We start from the raw sequence: 25,011 nt of genomic DNA on the forward strand, positions 1-25,011 counted from the left end.
CCATATTGTTTCTCTTCTTTAACATCTCAGAGTACCGGAATATTTGAATATTACAAAACGCACAGTTTGACAAATCATAATGATGCTAATTTCATTCAATACAAATTAAATTTTAAATCAGAGAAATGTAAAAGCATCAATTACAGTTTTGCAACTAAAGGAATTGAGTTTTTGCCATCAATCTCTGATTTTCTAATCCCAATGTCTTTGCAACACAATGTCGTATACAGAGCGTCCCATATCATATTAGATTATCTCCAATCTTTAACACCTAAATACACACATTATACTAAACAAATCTAGCATTTTCTGCAAAAAAAATTTTCTATTAGCCTTATTAAATTTTTCAAAATGATTCATTCTTCTTAAATTTTCTTATTTGTCCCCCAAATTGTAATTTAGACCCATTGACGCGGTCTAATTTGATGTGGGACACCCTGTACCTTAGATATTTCAAACTATGAATTCTGTTAAATCAAATAATCTAAGTTTGAAATATAAAAGGTTTACACCATCAGGTTGCAAAGATATTGGGATAATAATATCAGAGTTTGTGGTTAAAACTCATTACCATTCCACTTTTATATTACATGACCATAATAGTATCAAAGAAAACACGATATTTTTCAGTTTTGTACTTGAGTTAAATAAACCACGGAAACAATTACTTTAAATTAAAAAAAAAATAACTTCATTCTGACTAATAATATGACTACCTGAAACTGCTTTTCCCCAACATTTGTCATCTCCGCTACAGTTCTAGAAAATCACAAATCTATAATTTTAAAAGAAGATAAGAAATTGCAAGGAATTGGCTAGCAACATCTTATGATTGATAAATATTAAAGGGACTGTATGTCATAATTTCAAGCGACTTTTTAAGCATAGCGTGCTCTTTCCGATTGAAACAATACCCTTTAACGCTTTGTCTGTTTAAGAATAAGTGAGAGATATATGTTCAACCTTTTAAAAGTTCATTATTTTTAATTGGGTTTTCTCTACTTAGGTATTTCTCAGAAATATCAGAATTAATTAGTTTTTAAGCTGGATCAGAATGAGGTTTAAAGGGTGCCGTTGTAAATCGGTAATTTCTTTCTTAAAATAAAAACTCTCTTGAAATTACAATGAAAGTTCCGTTAGATAAAGAACTTTGTCCAATGTTATAAAGCTGAAAAGAAATCTTTAAGGTTATAGCAAAAATCTAGATTTCCATGGATCAGAAATAAAAAAGTAATGACAAAAACTTCTCTGAATCCAAAAACTAAATTTTATAAAAACTGTGTTTACCTTTTATATGTTTCCTCTGCCAACTGCTCCCCCATTTCACGTAGCAACTGGGGAAATTTAAAATATATTTTTTAAGCAAAAGAAAGAGAAGTATCATTACATAAAAAGGAAACTTGTTAAAAAGCGATTTGAAAAATGTCATGCTTAACAGTGAGTAAATCAGAAAATGCAAAAACAATAAAATTGTGTTTTCTAACGAGATTAAAAAAATCAATCAATGAATCATTGATATCACCCAGCCAACCAAAAAAATATTGAAGTCAATCCAAAACCAAACAAAAAAGAAAGGATGGGGGGATTTTTGGGAACGTTTTATTTTTATGGTCATTAAAAAAACCGGCCTCATTGGCATTTTTACAAAATAACGAAATTTTCAGTTCGTATATTTTACTCTTTCTAGAGATATAGTTGGTATATTTTACTCTTTCTAGACATAGAGTTCGTATATTTTACTCTTTCTAGAGATATAGTTGGTATATTTTACTCTTTCTAGAGATATAGTTGGTATATTTTACTCTTTCTAGAGATAGAGTTCGTATAATTGTACATACACAATATTGACATTACCAAATTGTCGTTACCACATTGTCATTACCATTTTTATACCAAACTATCATTACCATTTCTCATTAACAAAAATGCGCCTTTTCTTGTCAATAAACCAATTTATCAAAGAAACCACTAAACAATCAAAAATCCAATTAATTAAGTGTTAAATGAATTATTCAATTTATCAGCGATAAACAACGACAATAAATTAACTAATCAATCAACCAATCAATCACTCAATCAATCAAAAAATCAATCAACCAATCAATCAACCAATCAATCAACTTATCAATAAACTAATCAATCAACTAATCAATCAACCAATCAATCAACCAATCAGTCAACCAATCAATCGACCAATCAATCAACTAATCAGTTAACTAATCAATCCACCAATCAATCAAATAATCAGTCATCTAATCAATCAACTAATCAGCCAACTAATCAATCAACCAATCAATCGACTAATCAGTCAACCAATCAATTAACCAATCGATTAACCAATCAGTGGAGTTGTACCTGATAGGTTTCGTTAGCTCCGTTTCTAGTTTGCTCAACAACCATTTCTTGCGCAGCATCGCACTGTTTATCCACCTGTACATAATTTCTTTTAATGTACACTTTCGTTGTATGTGCTTAAATAAAAAGTGTTGTACAACTTTACCGTTTGTAATTAAAAAACTACAGATTTCATGTACATAACGTACACTATCATTAAATCATATCACCAGCTGAATTTATAATACCTAACAAGTCTAAAATAACTAATAATGTAAATATTGTTTTTTTTAATACAAGGGAGTGGTAAATATGGGTCGTCTTTACAATTTAACCTTTTGACGTTATAGAATAGTCAAGAGGCCGTTCCTTCCATAAACTACTTTGGTCGACTACTTGTCGTCTCCTAAATTGGTTGTCAAGTGTACGGAGAAATTATCTATCAATCAGGCCCGATACGTCTAGCGGCCAACATATCGTCCCCCAAAGTACGTGAACTACTAAAGTACGTGAACTACTATCTATAGAGAGAACGGGCTCAGGAAATAGTTTAATAAAAACAATAACAAAGATAACAAGCATTTGAAACAATTGAAAGTTCCTGTAATATCACTGTTTACTAATTGTTGTTTATTTACAACGAAACCCAGTTTCTGCGCTGTCCCATAACGTCGCAGTTATTATCAAGCTAATGTAAGGCCATAAGAGAATTTTGTACTTACAATTTCTTTAATTCACATTGAACTCATTTTCGTTGGCTGTACATTTGTATAATGGTTGTTTGTAAACAAACGCAACCGAAACTCGATTTGAAACGAAACATAAAATTGAATCCAGTATTCAAGCCTTAGCCTCAGTTCAAAGTTATTTAGTTACACATTAATCATTATTTTGAAATATTTATCAAAAACCATCTCATCCTGTTACATTTCAAAACTGCAGTAAATTAATGTTTCGACATAAGCCTAACTAAATCGAATGTAAACAGATCGCTAAACCAGTTTTTAAACAACTGAAACCGAGTTTATAGTGTATTCCAGAATACATTTTTGTAGTAAATTATTTCTCTTTTTGCCTACCCTGAGCCCGAAATTTAAAAGAGTATCGTTGGACAAAACTCCCGAGTTTCTTAACATTTGTGTAGATTTAGATTTGAGATATTCGAAAAAAATTAAGAATATAAACAAACTGAATAAAATAATATTTCATCACAAAAATATTGATATTCACAAAACTGCCTAACCCCATTTGTGAAACCCGGGTTCTAAAACTGGTTTTCAGAACGTTACCCACGCACCTCTGGCCCTTTAGTAAAAGTAAATTCAACCTATATGAAGCATAAAGTCTGACCGCGTCATCCTTGTTGCACCGGCTAAACTGTTAATGGAGCTAGGAACAGTACAAACTGGGACCGAAAAGGGTGACCTGGTTAGGAAATTCAAATGAACTACGGCTTTCCGTGTACCCTGTCTTAAGTTTTGGGCTCTGGGTTAATTTAAAACCTGTCTCCATACATCTAAGAATGTAAAGTTATAATTTGGTTATTTATTTGTTAGGATTTCGCTAGAAGGTGTTTAAACGTGTAGAAAAATAATCCTCACATGACAAATCATTTTATTGTGAAAAGAAATGATAAAAGAGTGTGTTTGTGTACGGAGATGAAGTTGCAAATCCTACTGTCGAAAGGGGGAGAATATAGGGTTCCAAAACCGAAGGGGGATGTTGGATTCTATGAAGGGGTATGAATATAAGGTTGTAATACAAGGGGTATGAATGAAGGATTCTATGACAGGGGGTATGAATATAAGGGGGTATTACAAGGGGTATGAATGTAGGATCTATGACAGGGGGTATGAATATAAGGGGGTATTACAAGGGGTATGAATGTAGGATTCTATGATAGGGGTAGAATATAAGGGGTATTACAAGGGGTATGAATATAGGATTCTATGACAGGGCCCGGGTATAAATGTAGGGTTCTATAACAGGGTTTAATGATTGTATTCGTGTCTATGCAATCAGATCTGAAGCTTGTAGGTCGAGAGAGGAGTATATACGGGGACATTGTGTCTCTTCTACAGGTTACAATGGATCCTCTATATAATAAGAAATATGATAGATAGCTAGGGGTGACAGGAAGTTTTTGTTTTGTTTCTGTTTCTGTTTCTGTTTATGTTTATGTTTATGTTTATGTTTATGTTTATGTTTATGTTTATGTTTATGTTTATGTTTATGTTTATGTTTATGTTTATGTTTATGTTTATGTTTATGTTTATGTTTATGTTTATGTTTATGTTTATGTTTATATTTATGTTTATTTTTATGTTTATGTTTATTTTTATGTTTATGTTTATGTTTATGTTTATGTTTATGTTTGTGTTTATGTTTATGTTTATGTTTATTTTTATGTTTATGTTTATGTTTATGTTTATGTTTATGTTTATGTTTATGTTTATGTTTATGTTTATGTTTATGTTTATGATTATGTTTATGTTTATGTTTATGTTTATGTTTATGTTTATGTTTATGTTTATGTTTATGTTTATGTTTACCTCTTTAAGTGCTTCTGCTGTGATTGCATCATATCTTGTAAGGATTTGACCAATTAAATTACCGCAAAGTGTTTCACCCTCATCAACTAATTCACTACATCTGAAAAAAATTCACTTTACACAATAATCTTATTAATTACTTTTAAGACTTAGCGGCCTCGTAGCTCCTTTATTTTCCATTTTTAGCTAAAAAATTGTCGTAAAAGAATGTATATATTCTCAAATGAATTAAAAGATTTCAATATAAAAATTGTAGGTTTTAAATTTTAATCACAATCACTACAGAATTATTAAAAATGGGGTTAGTAGCGCGAAGGTTTCCGGATTTTCAAATGATATGCGCTATGGTAGGGTTTGTAAAACATATTTGTGAATTTGAAAAGCCAATTAAAAATATCAAAGTGTGACACTACAATTAAAGACAAAGTATGTTACATCGAAAACAGTATATTATTAAAAACAGATGATTTAGCATTATTATGATTTAGTACCTTTTATCAACTATACTAGTCAGATTGGTTGTGAGAGTTCCAATTTCGGAATTTATCCTGAAAATGATTATAATTAATATTTAATTCTTATTTGGTAGATTAGCCTTTGAGGGAGTTAGCGAATATAATTTCAAGCGACAATGCCCGATTCACAACGGTACCCTTGACACCGTTATCTGATCAAAAATATGGAAAATATTGTCGTTTGTAGAGGTTTAAAAGTATTTAATTCTGATAAATTCTATAAGACAATAAAAGATATAATCAAATTTAAAGGATGTCTTAAATCGGCGCGAATCGATGCTTAAAAATGCCCGTTTTGCGTCGAACCTATATCTTTTTTTACAACCCATAAAGCCTATTTTATTTTTTTTCCACATTACAAATAAATCAACTTTAATTAGGTCATCGTCGAAAAATACTAACAATCCACCACCAGTTTATATTAAATATTCTGTATACAATAAATTTGTAACTTTCCTTTGCCTTTCCTTTCCTCTTCCTTTGATTTCTATTTTTTATTTTTTTTAGAATTGTGGGAAAATATTCCCACAACCTCTAGTCTTGGAGGCTTTAAAATATTTTCTCCTGAAACACTTAATTTTTTATGTTTTTGTTATATTTCATAAATAAATAATTACTTGCTAATTTACTTAAAAGTTTATAAATCATATTAGAAAAAAAATATATTTTTGAAATGGCTCCTTACAAGAATTTTTTTTCTTTTTAATTAAACAGATTTTCGTGGGTTAATCAATAAAGTTTTTTTTTTATAATTTATTGGAAGAAAAAATATTTTTTAAATTTTTGCTTATTTCTTTTTAACCATGATTATTTGTATATGTATTTTGTAGGGTGCGAAAACAGAACAGCTTTATGCTGGTGATTAAGTGCATACGTTGCAAGGACAAAAGTACATTAAAACAACATAATATTTGCAGTTTTGAAGCATGACTGAATTTACTGCTTTTACAAGGAGTTATATGCTAAACCATAAACGAGAATAATATAAAGCATTGATTTCTAGGTTTCTAGTTACTTAACTAAATTAAACACACAAAAATGAAAATTTTGATTTTGATAATTTTGTTAAATTCTTTGTAAAAATGTATCTTTTTATAGACAAAATAAGAAAATGACCGTTACTGTTTTGTGCTTAGGAAAATCAAAGCAATTCGTTAAAGTTTAAAATTTCGGCTAATACAAATTGTATTAATTAATTATCAATTTCTTATTCTTTGCAGTTTTGTTTGCCATATTTAGCACTAAGTATATGCACTTGATTAAATAAAAATGATAAAAAAGAAAAATAACTACAAAAAAACGTTAAAAAAATGAAGAAAAAAATACCTAGTTTGGCCTTCTTGGAGAAGTAGTTTAGTGGCACGTACACAAAGCTGATCAACTAAAAATAAATAAATTTTGTGACAAAGAAAAAAAACAGGAAAACAACGACACAAGGTTTGTTAAAAACGATACTTTTCGTTAGCAGAACAAAAAAAAAACTTTGCAACGTAAGGCATTATGATTTTTGTTAAATCAAAATAACAAAGATAGAAATATTAAAGGTTTGCATAAATATAAATGAAATATTAGAGTTTGTCGCAAGTAATCAATTTCTCTGATTTGTTAGATCAAAAATTGTTTAAAATATTCCAATCTTCAGCGGTTTATAAAGTACGTTAAATACAAGATTTAAACAATTATCTATTTAACGAAATGAGGAACAAAAACTAAAAAATGTAGGGGAAAAAATAAAAAAAAACGAAAATACCTAATTGAGGTCTGACAAATCCTAGTCCAATAGCTTTAGCATCTTCAAAATAAAACAATATAAATCCATCAGCCAAAATACGAATTACGCATGATAGAAACATTTGAGTGCTGTATAAATTGTTATGCAGCTAGACCAGCTTGTACAATTTTTTACAGTATACATTACATACAGACTAGAGACCGCAAAACGGGTATGTACACCAAATGAATTGTCTCCTTTTACAATGTGCAGTACACCTGTACATGATTGTACACTATTATGCTTTACAAAATTGTGACAGACTTAATGCAATGACTTTATCTATCTAAGACTTTTAGACTGAAAAGGACTATAAGAGTAAATTCAAGTGACCCTACATGCAAAAATGACATTGTTCACGCAATTTACTAAGTATCCTTAAAAGCTTTGTCTGATTTAATATGGATTAGATATTAATAATTATAATTTCGAAAACTGATTTTTTCGATTGTGGTTTCTCTTCTTGCGCATTTTTACCTAAAGAAAACATATAGAAATAATCAGAATTTAACACTTTGAACCCTAGAAAAACGACAACATCTTCCACATTATTGATCAATTACGCTGAAGATTTTTAATTGAAATAAAAACAAATGGAAAAACTTGACAAAAACAATATTGTTTCATTTTCCTAAAAGATTGAGATCTAGTCCACTTATGAGACTGTTAAACCCATCCCCTATTCCTCCTCCTCCTCCTCCTCCTCCTCCTCCTCCATTATACCCTCCCCCACCCCCTCCTCCCCCTCTATAGCCTCCCCCTGTCTGTCTGATAGTCTGTGATGGTCTGGTCCCCCTACTCCCAGGCGAAGGTCGTCTAACAAACTAAAAATAAAAATTTAAAAAAATAATTTTTGAATATATAATCATCCTTTTGGGTTTTTATAAACTGAATACCAGAAAAAAGTTGATTTTTTGCCACAAAATCAAAACTAATGATTCTTATATCTTGGCAACTTGACAGTGTAAACATTAGGTGTTTCAAACTTTGATTATTTTATTTAACGGAGTTTATAGTTTGATTATCAAAGGTCAACAACATTGTGTTGTTAAGATATTTGGATAGGAAAATCAGATTTTGTGAAAAAAAACTCTGTTCCTTTTAACAATGAGAGATGGGGGTTTGAAAAGAGCAAAAAGAACGAGCTAAGCTATTTACAAGTTGCTCTAACTTTAAACAATATTATTCCGCAATGGAGTTTGAAATTTTTATTCTGGAAATGTTTTAGAAATAGATCAATTAAAAAAGACGTTTCAAAATTAAGAGAAAATTATGAGCAGTCTAAATTCAATCTATAGTTTTTTGGTTTATACTGTATGCTGAGCTACATCCGACTCCGTGCCTTAAACAGTTTATTTATACAATTTTGCGGGATAAAATGCATTATATTTAAATTTTGCAACGTAAAATAGACGCACCATGTGTTTCCTGCAACTTGCAAGGCTGCAATTTCCTTGTATTGAATTATTGCAAAAATGGATGTACCGCACCATAACATGTAAAGAGTTGGGAACCCAAAATACCGATTGCTTGATCTTGATATCCACGATTTAAGAGTTTCCAGCTCTGAGCTGAAAACTTTAGAATGGGATTTCCTTAATCCCGATTGCTTAAGCTGATTATCCAATGTACACACTTTTTATTTTCTTCTATAATCCTCTTTTTGGATATTTCTACTGTATGAAAGTTAGGTTTGATAACAATTACAAATACAATTTTCTATATCGATTGGACTAATAACCGATTGAATTAAAGTCAGCTGTTTACAAGCCGGCTTTTAGAGCATTTAAACAAATATGCATTTAATCATGTTGATATGAAATTATTTAAAAACATATTTTAGAACTATTGTCATTTTTAAGTTCAATTAAAAGAGAAAATCCGCGAAAATATTTGCTAATTGAAGTTAGATAAAAAGGAGACTGCTTATCTCCTTTCACAATTTTAAACATGAAACATAACATTTATGAATTCAGTCTTTTTTTGAAGATTTTGTGTTTCGTATCCAAAGGATCCTGAAATATCCCTGAATACAGATGTTTGCTGATTGGTCGTGTACAGTACTTGTACACAATAGAACATGCTGTGGAAAATATCGCATATTTTATCTGATAATCGATCTCTGTAACTCTCTTGCCTCTGGCTTAAACTTGTTTTACAGAAGGGGGCGCGAAGTGTTTTAAAAACTTAGTGCTATTCTTATATATATATATATAGACTATGTGTTCTTAAAAAACGTTTAGGCAATCGAAAAGATATGATCCAATATTTCCAGCATTTGTTGACATATCTTCTAAGCGAAATTATCAATGTAAATCAAATTAACCACATCAACTGTTTTTGTGTTTAAAATACTTAATGATTATTTTTTAGAAAGAAAATTACTGTTTGAATAAGATTTTGTTCTCCCGAGTATCCGACAACTATTATTTTATCACCGGATCTATCTATCTATCTATCTATCTATCTATCTATCTGTCTATCTATATATCTATCTATCTATCTATCTATCTATCTATCTATCTATCTATCTATCTATCTATCTATCTATATATCTATCTATCTATCTATCTATCTATATATCTATCTATCTATCTATCTATCTATATATCTATCTATCTATCTAAGTACAGGGTGAACAAAAAATGATGGGTCTTAAAAAAGTTGAATGACGCTAAATTTATATCATGCTTTTGAGAACTGTGTTTTAAAGAAAACACTTGTTGTAAAGTTTTTTTGGGACACCCTTTAAGCCTGCATGCAAGGTTGGGTTTAAGGAACTAGGTATTATTCAACCTTGTTAAACTTATTGTTCACCCAATGGTTATCAATAAACAGGGTATTTCAAAATACAGGGTCCTTTAAAGGGATTGCAGACATAATTACAAGCTACCCTTCATTTGTAAAGTGGTATTTCAGAGACAATGAAGAAATTCGCCAGAATTCAACACTTAATTACTCAAATAGTGTTTAAAATCAAATCGGTATAATACATATGCCATACTCCACAGTCACTTTAAACATTAATATTAATTATAAGTAGAAAATAATTTATATTAATTATAAAAACATTCTGTTTAAAGAGACTCACGTTTAATTTTAAAACCTAGACATAACGCCTTTTAATTATCTATTTATTACTTGTCTTATAATCTTCTATTTCTATTTCTTCTATTTTAACTTTTAATTGTGGCTTTATCTGTGATCATCTTCTCTGTGTACAGTATAAAACAAAAACAACAAAAAAGGTTTGCGGATTTCATAATATTTTTTCGCGCATTTTCAAAATTTTACAAAAATAAAAAACTTCTAAATACACATTTTAAAACTTTGATCATTCATAACCCTCCCCTGGGGTCACGTGACAAACAGACACCCAAGCTAAATTTATGTATATAGATGGCAACCCTAACACCATGAATGGAGTTAAAGACATCACTTTCCTAGCTAAATGATACAAGGCCTTGTCATCACACTAATATTAATGGCACTGAACATATTGACAATTTAGTGTTTATTTAAAGACCAATCTTTATAGTAACGGGGGGGGAATACTAGTTACCGGGGGGGGGGGATGCCCACTTAAAAACTCAATAAAAAATTGTTTATAAAAGAAACAAATGTGTGTAAAATGAAATATTTCAATCTATGAAATATCAAAGGTTTACAACATCAGGTTGCAAAATAAGTGTTAGAAAATATTTGTGAAGTTTGTAAAGTGAAAGTGTTAATTTCTTTTGCTCAAAAACATTTATTTATTTTTAATACGATTATTTACTTGTTTTGTTTAAATTTTTAAATGTGTTAACTGTTTCTGTTTCTGTGGAGATTGTTATATGTGGCCCCTTTTTTTCCAAATGTTGCTTTTTAAAAAAACTAGCCAGAGAATACAGCGTTGCCCAGGGAAATCATAGTTACTCTTGCCGTTTACCCGCACTTGGTTGTAAATTATGATTTTAGCTATTTTTCACCATAAATGCATTTAAACAAAGAATCTCAAAACATTCCCGTGGTTCTCTCGAGTTTTCCAAACAAAATTTGAGGCAAATCAGTAGTTGTGATCATGAGTTATGATCAGACATCCAAACAAACAGGCCAAAGGGGGGGGGTTGAAGATGAGAAAATTTCGATAAATAAATACAGCTATAATTCATTTAATTGCAAAACTGTAATATTTGTTTATCTAATCTTTTTTATAATTTATGATTTTTAAAAAATAATATTTGTGTCCGCTGTTACGGAACAAGGAAGTACAGAAAATGATTAATATTTGCTAAATGCTCCACCTGTCCAGTGCTAAACAAGCCTGACATGTCTAATAATTAAATTAGATCAGGACTGATATAATAATACACGGGTCAATTATAACTGTAGTTTTGTACAGCTATACACCGGAAATGATATTATAGAATTGGAACAGTAAATGTAAAGCTGATATTATAATTTTTAGTAAAGATGAAATTCTATTGATTCTCTCACTTTTAATTTTAATTTTAATTGTTTGGGGGAAAATCAGAATTGGAAAAATAATTTTTTTTTGTGAATTTTTATATTTAACAAGGGCAGTCAACTTTAGAGTTCGAAAATAATCATGTCTCGGGCTACAAAAAGGTTTAAGTAAGGTAGTTCGGTAAAATACAAACCCAAGGCGGTTCAACACTTTAAAGTCAACCCAGTCAAACAAACTGCTGCAGCTTTTCATGCCTGCAATCTAACTTTATGTGAGCAAAGGTTTACAAAAAGAGGCTTAAATACACCTCTAAAGGTTAAAAAATGATTGAAAGTAAAGGTTTACGTTATATTTCAGCTGAAAATATGAATCACATTGCTTTTTAACCCTATCACGATAGGGAGGTTGGGAAGGGGGTCCACCCTACCCCCTGTAGTTTTTCTCCCTAACATAAATGCTTTTTTAACTCAAAATTGAACATATATTTTGAAGAAAAAAATTGGACTATGAGACATACTTATAACACTTCTCTATCTTAACTTAAAATTATGGACAATAATATTCATTCGGGTCCGGATGGGTTAATATTTATTGGAAACAGATAAGGCAAGTTTAGAAATAACTATTATTGTGAACATTTGAGTTGCAATAATTTTGGGGCAGCATGCTGCAAGAAGAGGACCAGGAAATGCACATCCTTTATAAAAAGTGCATTGTGCATAATTATTGCAAAAACGTGTGCAATAGTCGTGTTTGTCCCTGCATGGCGTCTTAAAGGGACTGTACGCGTAATCGTAATTGACCTTCCATGCAAATATGGAAATGCCCAATTCACAACGGTACACGTGAACCCTTTACCCTGATCAAAACTGTGGAAAATATTGTCATTTTTCAAGGTTTAAAAGTGTTTGTTTCTCACTTTAGTAAAAGAACCCACAATGAAAGTTTTAAATGGGTTTTAAATTATAAACCGCGTCTGAAATCCGCCAAAAACCGGTTTCAATTGACCGCCGGCTTAAATCTTGAAACATTGAATACAATTTTAAGTGGAACCATCCATATTTGAGCCGCGTCTCAAATTTAAGCCACAGACAAAGCTCTAAGTGTATCCCTGTAAATCGGGCTTTGACATCTTTGCATGAAGGGTCACTTGAAATTTCGCTTTTACAGTCCGTGTGTTATTTTATCTTGGAAACCAGATTAGGAACCAAAGAAGCCTTCATTTGAGTACTGCGCAGTACACATAAAAAGTGTACTGCGCAGTTTTAGGGAAGAATGTAAACATTTTTTTAAAACAAAATTTACATTTATTTTTCGAAAAATGTCTTTTTGAACAGTGGGACCCATATAACTATAAAATTGGAAGATGAAATATTTTGATCTTGTATTGGTTCGAACTCGAAGCAAAATAGTGTGTTACTACCAGCTTGAATATCAACTGGTTATTTGACAGTGGACACAATCGCTATGTTGCATGTTTTTATATCACTATAGTTTCAGTAGATATAAGGATTTATCTCTAATTGGATAATGAGCTAAATAAAAGGACAGATGTTACCGCCATGCAATTTCTATTGCTTCAAAATAGACAACAAACACATGGTTGAACCCTGATTGGATCAGGGACTAATGGACTCGGCATACTAGAGTGATATTCCTATTCCACAGTTTTATGAATCCCAATGTATTTTTTTTTTAAATATAATTTTTTTACCTGGTTTGCCCCTGAGGATAGGCCCAGTAATAAGCAGGTCAACACACAAACCTGAAATAAATTCGTCAAATAAAAACAGTTATGCATTTTCAAAAAAGATTTATTTTAATAATGGNATCGAGCATCGATAAGATTTATAATTCGGGTGATAGGCTGGGGGGGGGAGGGGGGTATATAAAAAAATTCATAAATCTAATAACATATAAAACCATATGTTCTAGTAAGGTATTTGAAAACTCAGTAGATGCTAGCTAAACTAAAAATTTCTGATGCACTAGGTATTAATTAGCAGAACAAAATGCACTTGAAACTACCTGATCATTCCAGTTTGCGCATTTTTAGTGCAGGTTGACATTTTTATTCAAGGCCAATATTTGAACTTTTTTCGGAACTAAATATTTTTTTTCAATTATGTTTTAGTTTTCTAACATTGTTAACTTTATTATTTTCAGTTTTGTGAAATATGTGGATGGTACATTCTTGAACGTTGAAGGGTTTCTAAAACCTTTAGCCCTGTTTTAACTAAACAACCAGTTTAAACCAACAAATATCGCGCTAGCACAACTACATAAAAGCAAAATTCAAAAATTTTTATTATACATAACAATTTTTTTTCCAAAAAAATTTCTATTGATTGCAAAACATTACAAAATAAACGAAATTAAAATTAACAGATACTAACTATTAAATCTGCGTAATACAGTGATATAAAAATACTATGAAACAGGAAGACGACTTAAAACCTTAGATTTATTTATGTCATCCAGGAGACATACAGTAAACAGAAAACAGATTCTATTTTTTTCCGGATTTAACTGTTTCACAATTTATATTAAACTGAGGAAAATTTGTAAAACACAAGAGACTTTAACGAAAGAAGCCGAGTACGTGTCAACTTTGAACTGGAAGGTTGGGTCACGAAACCTCTAAATCCTATTTTAATTATACAAGTCGATTTATCCCGCAGAACACATGATGAGACATAATAACTTTGCAGTGAACACGGACCCAATTCACTAAATTAACGATTTCATAAAGTGTCTATTAAGACTACAGTCTAAGATATTTCAAATTTGGTTTGTAACAACATCAAATACTTGTAAGTATAAATGTATAAATCGTCTTCCTTTTCTACTGTTATTTTTGGTTATCATTGTATGATTTTTTTAAAATATACGCATGGTTAATTAAACTTAGATCTATCTACATATGCAAATATTATGCAAAACCTTAATTAAAAGAAATAATACATTTTATACATGATACATCTGGATCACACCGGGTGTCCCAATATATCTGGATCACACCGGGTGTCCCAATATGTCTGGGTCACACCAAGTGTCCCAATAAATATGAGAATTGAGGGACGACTTTGAGGTCATCTTTGTTAAGCATTTATTGATTTAATTAGTTATGCCTCCAAGGATACCTGTTATTCTGGGAATACTAATTTGCTAGATTTTTTAATTTGTTTGTTTATGTTTTGATTTCAAACTGTTGTATAAAAAATTCCAACTTGTCCTCGGATACTGAACGAACACTGATGCATCTATTCTTGTTTACAAATTCCGCCCAGAGAGAACTGGTTTCAATATGTATGCAGAGTGTACGCAACTGCAATTAACTTTCCTTGCATTATAACCTTGAATATATCTTATATAATACATATATATATATATATATATATATAATATAAATTGAATATATACCTTGTACGTATGCTTAAAATATGCACAAATCTTAATCAAAAGAAGTTTATAATTTTTAACGTTTACTTGATTTGAAGTATGCAGCTTGTAAATATGTTAAAGATGAGTGTAAAAATGTTAATTAAATGTTAAAAATAAATTATATCTTAATATATCTTGATCATGCAAACTTTAAGATTTAAATGATTTATTATTCATACACGAGTGAATATAAGTAGTATTATAAAACTAGGAGACAGAAAAAATGAAGTCTTTTATTTCATTTTACTTTTAGCATATTTTGTACTAGAGAGATGGACAACGTAATTTTATGTGCAACTAAACTGATGTTCGATTTCTTATTAAAATTGGTTCAACATTTTGTCTACAAAAAATAGGACGAAAGATAACCACTGCTAGTTTTGATATTTTAAGCTTTCTTTCGCGTAGAAATCCACGAGTTGCTTTAAAACACTAGATTTCTTAAATCATCATCAAAAGTAAAAAAAAAACACTACAATTCTTTTATACAATTGACTAATTTCTACGTATATAACTGCGTATATGTGATTCTAAGGTTCCATGGAATGCCTCTAGAAATGTCAGACAAATTCTCTTAAATGATTTAAGTGCGGACGAAAAAATGCCAGCGATGACATTCTTGAAACTGTTCCGGGATTCTATTTCCTGCTACACTCATTCCTCATCCACCATTTTACTCATCCAAACTTTGATCTTTAAGTTCTCCTTTACTCATTTATCATCCATGTTTACTCATCCATACTTTGATCTTTTAGTTCTTCTTTACTCATTTATCATCCATGTTTACTCATCCATACTTTGATATCTTAGTTCTCCTTTACTCATTTATCATCCATGTTTACCCATCCAAACTTTTACTTTTAGTTCTCCTTTACTCATTTATCATCCATGTTTACTCATCCATACTTTGATCTTTTAGTTCTATTTTACTCATTTCTCAACCAGCACTTTACTCATCCAAACTTTTATCTTTAAGCAGTACTCCATCTTGTACTTATCCTAACTTCATATCTGTTTGACTTTATTCCTATTTTTTTTGCGCACTGAATAGTTTTTTATATCGATTTTACTAATCTAATCATATTTCTTAAACAGACATGCACAGATCTTGTTACTCCTTCACTCATTACTCATTTATCTTAGAACTCTTACTTATTCAATTCCAGATTCTCTCAAATTTCTTACTCATCACAATTCACAAGCTGAGTATTATTACTCATCATAATATGCATACGTTCTTATCCAGCTAAACATTTTACAATAATATGACTTGAAAACTAGAAAACTAAAAAAATTGGATTTTAAGTTTCGTCTTTTTAGTTTTGCTAAACTGTGCGTACAATGTACAGTATACATTATCTACTGTGCATGCAATGTACAGTATACATTATCTACTGTGCATGCAATGTACAGTATAAATTATCTACTGTGCATGCAATGTACAGTATAAATTATCTACTGTGCGTGCAATGTACAGTATAAATTATCTACTGTGCGTACAATGTACAGTATACATTATGTACTGTGCGTGCAATGTACAGTATAAATTATCTACTGTGCGTCGAATGTACAGTATAAATTATCTACCAAATAAATTTGCTACAAGGTAATAAAGGAGACAAAAGGAGGATGGGAATTGGACGTAATTTTAATTGATTTCATGATGTTTAAACCATTGATGACAATGCGTATTGTTAATTTCAAACCTCTCCGCCCCCCCCTCTCCCCTTAGTCCTTAACTCATTCCTCCGAATCTGAATTGACTCTCCGATGGTTATGCGACACTTTTATTAGGAAGCATCAAAGGGTGAAATTAGGTCAAATAATAAATTTTGGCATTTTAAAATGGTTTTTCTAAATGGGCCGCAAATTTTTCAGTTTTTTTTTCATCAAAATTTAATTAGGGACAAATGTTTTAATAGAGTTTTAACTTTTAAATATAAAAAAAAAAATGGGGAAAAAATGAAATATTACAGTTGGATGAGATTCCTATAAGAGTCTCAAAAGTAGTAATACTAAGTAAAAATATTCATTGACTGGAAAAAAACATAATTGCACCGTAAGAAGTTTATATCTTCATTTGAAACCTTGGATATTTCTCATTTTCAGTTTACAGCTTTCTGAAAGTCAAATTCTATTCCTCATCAAAAGTAGTAATAATTAGCAACATATTCATTGCCTGAAAAATATATAATCATATAATCCCCCCCCCGGGTAGGGTTTTCGACATTTTAAAATGCTTTTCCTAAATTAAACGGTTATACCAAACATTATCTTTTTTTTACAAAAAAAGTGTTTTTCACCTAAATGTGACCCCTCAATGCACCGTAAGAAGTTTATATCTTCATTTGAAACCTTGGATATTTCTCGTTATCAGTTTACAGCTTTTCTCAATGTCAAATTCTATTCCTGATCATCAGAGGCGTATAAAGAGAAGGGGCTATGGGAGTTAAGCCCCCCCCCCCTCTCCCGGGAATAGTGGTTTCCAGGGGGTCACCCTCAAAGGATGAGACTGTAAAAACGACCCAAAACTCTAAAAATATGACGATTTGAAGCTTTATTTTTGGTTTCTGCATTTAGTTTTGGATTTTGATGGTTTGTTATGATTAAGCACAGATGTATTGCAGTTTTGACCAATAAGGAACCCTGAATGCAAGAAATTGACTTAACAAATTCCGCGCAATCATCTTTTTATTTTATTTTATTTCCAAATCAAAAATAAATTCCAAATAATCATCCACTATGCGGTTGACGTAAAAAGTAAATTTTACGACACCAGATCTGTGTGTATCATACAGGGTGTCCCAATAAACATAGGAATAATTTATAAATGGCATAAAGTGCAGTTGTATCTTTAAAATTGACGAAGATATTAAACACTTGAACAGTTTTGTTGATTTTTAATTAACTGAATCCAGAAAAATTTTCAGGTGAAAAAATGTTAAACCACATTTTGGAAATCCCTAGACTAGAAATTTTCGGTGTTAATTGATATAACTGTGATTTTACAAAATAATATTTAGGAAATGATCCAGCTTGGACCAAAGACGACATAGAAGTCGTCATTTAATTCCAATGTTTATTGGGACACCCTGTATGCTTGCATAGAGCACAAAGTTCTCTCAACATTATCTTAAAATACAACTTTTCATATTTTTTATAGATATATATTTCAAGTTCTGCAGAAGATTAAGGTATAGGGGGAAATTGCAAATTTGAAAGTGTGAAATAAAGAAAATGTTTTTTATGATTAGTGCAAAAAAGTTAGCAAAATTCAATCGCAAAACTTTTTTTATTCAATAAAGGCTTTCAAAACAGTTTGAATTTACAATATTTGTAGTCAAGACCCTACTCCATAACAGTTTCTCAAACAAGTATCTATCCAGGTACAACTAATATTCTCTTGACTATCAATGTCAAAACACGGCTAAATCCCGTGAATTATCAACGCAAGTACCACTGGGCGCGATCTCATTAGCTATCTATGTCAACACACACACTAGCAATTAATTGAGCAATGCCAATACTACGGACACAATCTCATGAGTGTATCGATGTCAACCAGACCACTCCTGTATGCTGATTCCATTAGCGCCTGATCCAATCAGGATTCAGTCATGTATTTGTTGTCTATTCTGAACCAATAGAAATTGTATGGAGGTAACATCTATCTTTCTATCTATTATCCAAACAGAGTTATGAATATTCAATCGGCGCTATCAGTAAATGGAAATATTTACTTCTACTGAAACTATAGTGAGACACTAGCTCCAACTCTATCAACGCCAAACCAATGGGCCCAATTTCAATGCAAATGTTTCAACAAGAACGTAGTTACTCTCTCGGCAGTAATCAAGTCGGAGTGTTTAATGCAACTAAATTTATTTCTTCATGTTAAATTAGAATTGGGTCTTAACAGCGTAATTACAAGTTATGCGCTGTTAGATATATAACATAGTTAAGCAATCACATTATAGGTTTGAGGGAGTTATATATATTTCTGGGTATTTAATTGGATTAATCGCATTACATAATTCACATATTTACTAATGGGCACATTTAGCCATACAGACAATGTACAATGTAATTAATCTTGATCTACTATAGGGCCTCTATATTTGCTACATATTTAGTAGAAAAGTACAAATAGTCTTGAACCCACTCCAACCCCCCCCCCCTTCCACCAATGCACTCTACGTATTTGAATGCTATTGTCTAAATGTGTATTGGACCACTATCTATCTATCTATCTATCTATCTATCTATCTATCTATCTATCTATCTATCTATCTATCTATCTATCTATCTATCTATCTATCTATCTATCTATCTATCTATCTATCTATCTATCTATCTATCTATCTAACTATCTAACTATCTAACTATCTAACTATCTAACTATCTAACTACCTAACTATCTAACTATCTAACTAACTATCTAACTATCTATCTATCTATCTATCTACCTATCTATCTAACAAGCAAGTATCCTCGGTCCCTAAACCTCTTGAAGATGTCCCAGTAGTAGTGCTGGGCGTTGAATTATTTTAAACTTTTATTGAAAAAAAACCGAAATAAAAGAAACGATGGTTGGTTTAGTGCATTTTTCTTTTTATCTATTTTCATTATACTTAAAACTTTCTCAGTATTTAGCCCACTAAGAGCCAAAAACAAATATCAAAATACGAACTAAAACTACAAAATATTGCTTTCTCTAATGCTGAGAAACAATTATCTTCCTGGCTTTGGGTAGCGAGATGATTTTTCTTGCCCTGTAAGGTAAAACTCGAAATGTATAAAAGTGCAGATATATAGCTTTAGTAATAAGATAAGATTAGAATAAATATACGGAATTAAAACATAAAAACAATGGCTCATTAGAAATCCAAGTTCACGATTTTTTTAGACTTTCTATCTATCTATCTATCTATCTATCTATCTATCTATCTATCTATCTATCTATCTATCTATCTATCTATTTATAATCTAGAACAATTATATATCCAATTAACCCGTTGTTCAGTTTTTTTTTTCAACGCACAAAACAAACACAGATACATTAGAATCGTGAATAAACACTGAATTAGACTTTTGTATTTTCCTTTCGACATACGTGCATTGAGAACTAGAAAACTATGGAAAAGGAAGACGACATTGGACTAATTCAAGTTATAACTTGAGCCTTAAAGGTTTTCCTATGCCGGAGTTTTCTGGTTCTCACTGTAAAAAAAGTAAAAAATTAATTATTCATGAAATATAACAAAAACATACAAAATTAAGTGTTTCAGGAGAAAATATTCAAAAACCTCTAAAAGTAGAGGTTGTGGGAATATTTAAAATTCCACTAAACTGATCCGATTAGACTGCATGTAATAAATCTAGAACCCGAGATTACTCTGCTCTTAGTCTAATTCTAGTCTCACTGACTCTATCTCTAGCCAAAACTTTAGGCTCTAAATCTCTAGCCAAAACTCAAGGCTCTAGAGTCTAGGTACGTCTGTATAACACAACGTTTCATGTATTACTAATTTATTTATACAGGTAAATAGAACTGACCGGAATGGCCGGTCAGGGTTAACATGAACATAGATAAAATAGATAACGAAACATAGATAATAAAGATTGTATTGCTCCTGGTAGCACATTTTATTACATCCTATCAACTGGCAGAATGAGCTCAACTTACTTCAAGACTGTAGTTTTCAAGGCCTTAAATCACATTAAACTAAAGTAAATTATAAGTAAGATTGAACTCTCATTTGTTTTCTTGCTTTTCTTATACAATTGTGCGTAAGTCAGAACCATAGATAAATAAATAAACATAGATAGCTTATGTACGCAACATCACCAAGAATTGTAAAGTCAGCGAACTCATACTTCTAGAGGTCAAAGTGTACTTCAATGATAAGCGGGGTGGTTTGGTGTTTTAATGGATTTCATAATTATTAAACCACTTAGGAGTGAATTTTATTTCACTGAGCAATATATCATATTGACAAGAACTGAAGAAGGACATGAGAAGGAATAAACTAACTTAAATTTCTCTCTACAGAGCTCATGTACACCACAAGTACTCAATGACATAAGAACAGCCAATGTTCACAACAGACCTAGTTAATCTATATAATAGGAATATCTTTAAAACATCTCTGTACATTTATATCTTTCAAGATGAAACATGTCGTCTTATGCACAATCTATCTTTATCTATGGTCAGAACAAGAGGAGCCCCGAGGCTACAAAGTCGTTCCATTAAAGTCGCATAATTTCTGGTTTAACGCGATCACTCTCTAACTTTGTAATCCCTTTATCTTTGCAACCTAACATATATATCATAAATAAATCTTTGTTCATATGAACTGGCAAAATTCACGCTTTGAAATATCAAAGGTTAACATCATCAGGTTAAAAAAAATCGGAGAATTAGCTATTTTTTGTATTTAAAAGATTGCAAAGGCGGATTAACAACTGTACTAAAAAAACTGATAAAGTATGAATAAGATATTATCATATTAATGCTTATCATTTTGAAAACTGAGTTTTAAATTGTGGTGTCTGCAGAAAAAAAGAATCATCAGAATTAAATACAGTTGCACCAAGAAAAACGACAATATCTTTGAGATTTCTTTTTATTTTCAATTGTTTGTCTTAAAAATTGGTCATCTTTAAAATAACGTAAATGAAGTGGAACAGACCGAATTCTTAAAAGATACTGGTGTTAAACGAGTTTAAGGTCGTCATAAATGTCTCAAACTTTGTGGGGAACTCTGTAAATGTTTCTGAATAAACATATATTTCAAATATCGGATATTTTTAGAATATTTACGCATGTATACGCACACAGGAACAATGTTAAACAATCTAACGCTGCGGGGCATTTCACGCCAATTCTAGCTCTCTGTCTGGAGTTTACAGATGTAACCCAGGGAGTAAGGAATAGAAGGGAGATATAACTGACGCAGTTCACCTTACCATATGGTTATACATGCTTTGCAGACGGGTACTTCATTTGAATAAGGAATATTTGTCTAATGTACATTTACTGCGTATACAATAACCTATTCTGAGTATTTCATATACAACTGGAGTACCCGTCTGCAAAGCATGTATAATCATTTGGTAGGGAGAACCGCGTCAGTGATATCTCCCTTCTATTCCTTACTCCCTAATTTAACCTCGCAAACTCTCTTATACTTTGTTTAGCTCTAGACATGTTATTCTTATAATTATAAAGCAGTAGAGGAGTTATTTGCAAAATGATAATCGAACTTTGCACAAGAGCTTGCAACTTTTGAATTACAGTGATGGGAGCTCTTGTTTTACACGCTACGACATTCGAGCCTGGAACAAACTCCTGCTGAATCAATTGACATAATAGTGACTGCAATCAAACAACACTAGATCAAATAGCAGTAGATCAAATGACACTAGATCAAATGGCACTAGATCAAATGGCACTAGATCAAATGGCACTAGATCAAATGGCGCTGGTTCATCTCATTTGTCGCTAGGTCAAATTTTGTAGCGACCATGTTTTGTGTTTTTCGTTTAATAATATTTATTTCTAACATTAATTTGTTCGTAAAAAATAACTTGTAATACAAGTTTTACTTGGAAATTTTCCTTTGAATGAACGTTTGAATGACGTTGACAATTGGTAATTTTTGAAAATTAAAAAGCAACAGCGCTTAGCCCGAACAAGATAATAAACCCGGAAAACTAAAAAAAAACCAAGAAAATGGGATTTTTCTATCCTTAATTTTATCAAAACTTCAAGAGCCATGCCAGGAGAGATCAAACGAAAANCCCTCCCATTATTTGTTATTTCTTATTTACTTATTCTCGTAGAAACACATGAATGATGTAAATAAGCTGCAAATATTCACGCTACACTGATTTCTTGAAAACTAATATAATAATACTCAGCCTCTTAGTATTATATACCTTTCATTTCTGCAATGTTAATAATGCATATGATTCTATTGTGGACTGTAAATAAGAGGGAGGGAATGAAAGCGAACATTCAAATCACAAAAAAAATTTACCTAAAAAAAATTGGAAATAAAAGTTTCTATTTTCATGTTAATGATTATCATGATGAATTAAGTGATTTTCTGCAGCTTTTTGTTGAACAGACACTTTTTTTTGGCAAAAAAATATTTTTTAAGTGGAAAGGGTAAACAAGTTCCATATCTTTTTTGTAACATCATTTTCCCATTTGGCGGTGTTGGGTGGTATTTGAATGACATCACGGCCAGGTTTTCCATTTTAAATTCTAGAAGCAACGTTATGTATCAAGGTTTGTAACTTTATCTAATACGTTTTCGAAAAGGAAAAAAAAATCAGGAAATACAGCCGTATTTAGATTCAAGTAAATCTACATTTGAAGTGGTGGCATGTCCAGTTCACATTGGTACCATTTAAACTTCTATCTGATAACCATTAAGCAGATATCGTACGCGTCGTTTTAGATTGAAACAATGTGTTAAATTTTGTAAATTTTCTTCTTTGTCTCTGCCTTTTCAATCCGTAATTCTCTGCAATAGAGAACCCACGATAAAAAATAATAAATTTTCAGCTAGTAAACATTATGATATCTCATTATTTTTCAGACAGAGATTTAAAGTATACGTTTGAAATCCTATTTTGTAATGCTATTCTTTAGGAGGAGGAAGGATGTTTCCTCAAGTATAAAAACTTAATTTCGAGCATCATTAAACAGTTAGCGGCTCCAACGCGTCAATAGATTTATTACAGGTCATTAAAGGTTTCATAAAAAGGTTGATCTGTTAATTGATCTGTAAATTGGTCTGGATGTGATGTGTATAACTGATAATTTTTAAACTGTGCATTATGTTTTTGTGAGGGGGGGGGTGTGGAGGCTAGGGATAATAGTTTTGTGATTTTTATTTAGAAAGTTTAAAAAAATGTTTTAAACTACTTTTTTGTGTCTTTTTTTATTGATTGCATTTTTTTCAGGTCTCAATGCGTAAAACCCCGGTGGGCGGTTTGCCCTGTTTCAATATTGATGATGCCTAGTGGGTGCGTCTCAAAACATACCATTAACTTTAAAAAACGCTAATTTTTTGGCTCAGCTCTCTTAATGGTCTTCCTTATGCACTTGCTTCGAACTGTCATCGATGTTCGACTGAATAATTCCTAAGGTTAAAAGTTAAAGAGGTATCAATGATCTATTGTGAATCATTGCTGGTACTAAAATAGAGGTGACTAAGGCTAACGAGTTAAAGCAGAAAAGGAAAACATTGCGTAAATAATGTGAAGGTGCTGTCGAAAAATAAACAGACTGAACATGATTTATTTTGAGAAACATGAAATATATGATTTTAGTACACAAATCTAAAACAATAAATAAACAATTTGAATGGTTATACGTACATTTGCATATTTTAAAAGACTAAACAATTTATTCACGATATTTTGTATCATTCAAATCGGTTATAGAACGAAATGTCAAAATATACCTCGTCAGAATCCTACCAGGCACATATATATAAACATTTATTGTAAAGTCTATAAGGGGTGGCTTGAAAAAAATTCAGGATATTTGGAAACATATTGTTAGAATAAATTCTAACATGGTGTTCGACATTTCTAAATAACGAGAATAAATTCTAACATTGTGTTCGACATTTCTAAATATGCCGACGACTGTTTGACCTATTAAACACATGTGAGAATTTGTTAACCCTCTGTGAAAATCTTTTCTTATTAGCTGGGTTTCTGATTGGTTGGATATATTGCTGCTTCCTGCTGGTTTGTTTAAGAAAACTGTTCAGAAAGTTGGAGAAAATACCGTTATCTTACAGAGACCATGATTAAAATTTAAAATACAATTTTCGCAATTTTGACTACAGGGTGGCATTTTTAGACATTGACATGAACTTTTTCTATAAACCGACACCCCCCCCCCACACTTCCAAAAAA

General features: G+C 31.1%; 1 protein-coding gene across 1 annotated transcript in view; it reads right to left on the minus strand.

Annotated features, from left to right (window-relative positions):
- The window catches only part of LOC111710818 (DNA ligase 1), a 41,077-nt gene that overhangs the window by 8,447 nt on the left and 7,619 nt on the right, over window positions 1–25,011 (minus strand). Inside the window, exons 2-10 of the mRNA XM_023484965.1 lie at window positions 13,337–13,387; window positions 7,804–7,996; window positions 7,152–7,193; window positions 6,728–6,782; window positions 5,378–5,434; window positions 4,887–4,986; window positions 2,356–2,430; window positions 1,288–1,334; window positions 717–759 (exon numbers count right to left, since the gene is read on the minus strand). Coding sequence (XP_023340733.1) covers window positions 717–759; window positions 1,288–1,334; window positions 2,356–2,430; window positions 4,887–4,986; window positions 5,378–5,434; window positions 6,728–6,782; window positions 7,152–7,193; window positions 7,804–7,996; window positions 13,337–13,387 — 663 coding nt within the window. The remainder of the gene's footprint in view (window positions 1–716; window positions 760–1,287; window positions 1,335–2,355; window positions 2,431–4,886; window positions 4,987–5,377; window positions 5,435–6,727; window positions 6,783–7,151; window positions 7,194–7,803; window positions 7,997–13,336; window positions 13,388–25,011) is intronic.

This window comes from Eurytemora carolleeae, unplaced genomic scaffold, assembly GCF_000591075.1.
Source record: "Eurytemora carolleeae unplaced genomic scaffold, Eaff_2.0 scaffold1104, whole genome shotgun sequence".
Lineage (NCBI taxonomy): Eukaryota > Metazoa > Arthropoda > Copepoda > Calanoida > Temoridae > Eurytemora > Eurytemora carolleeae.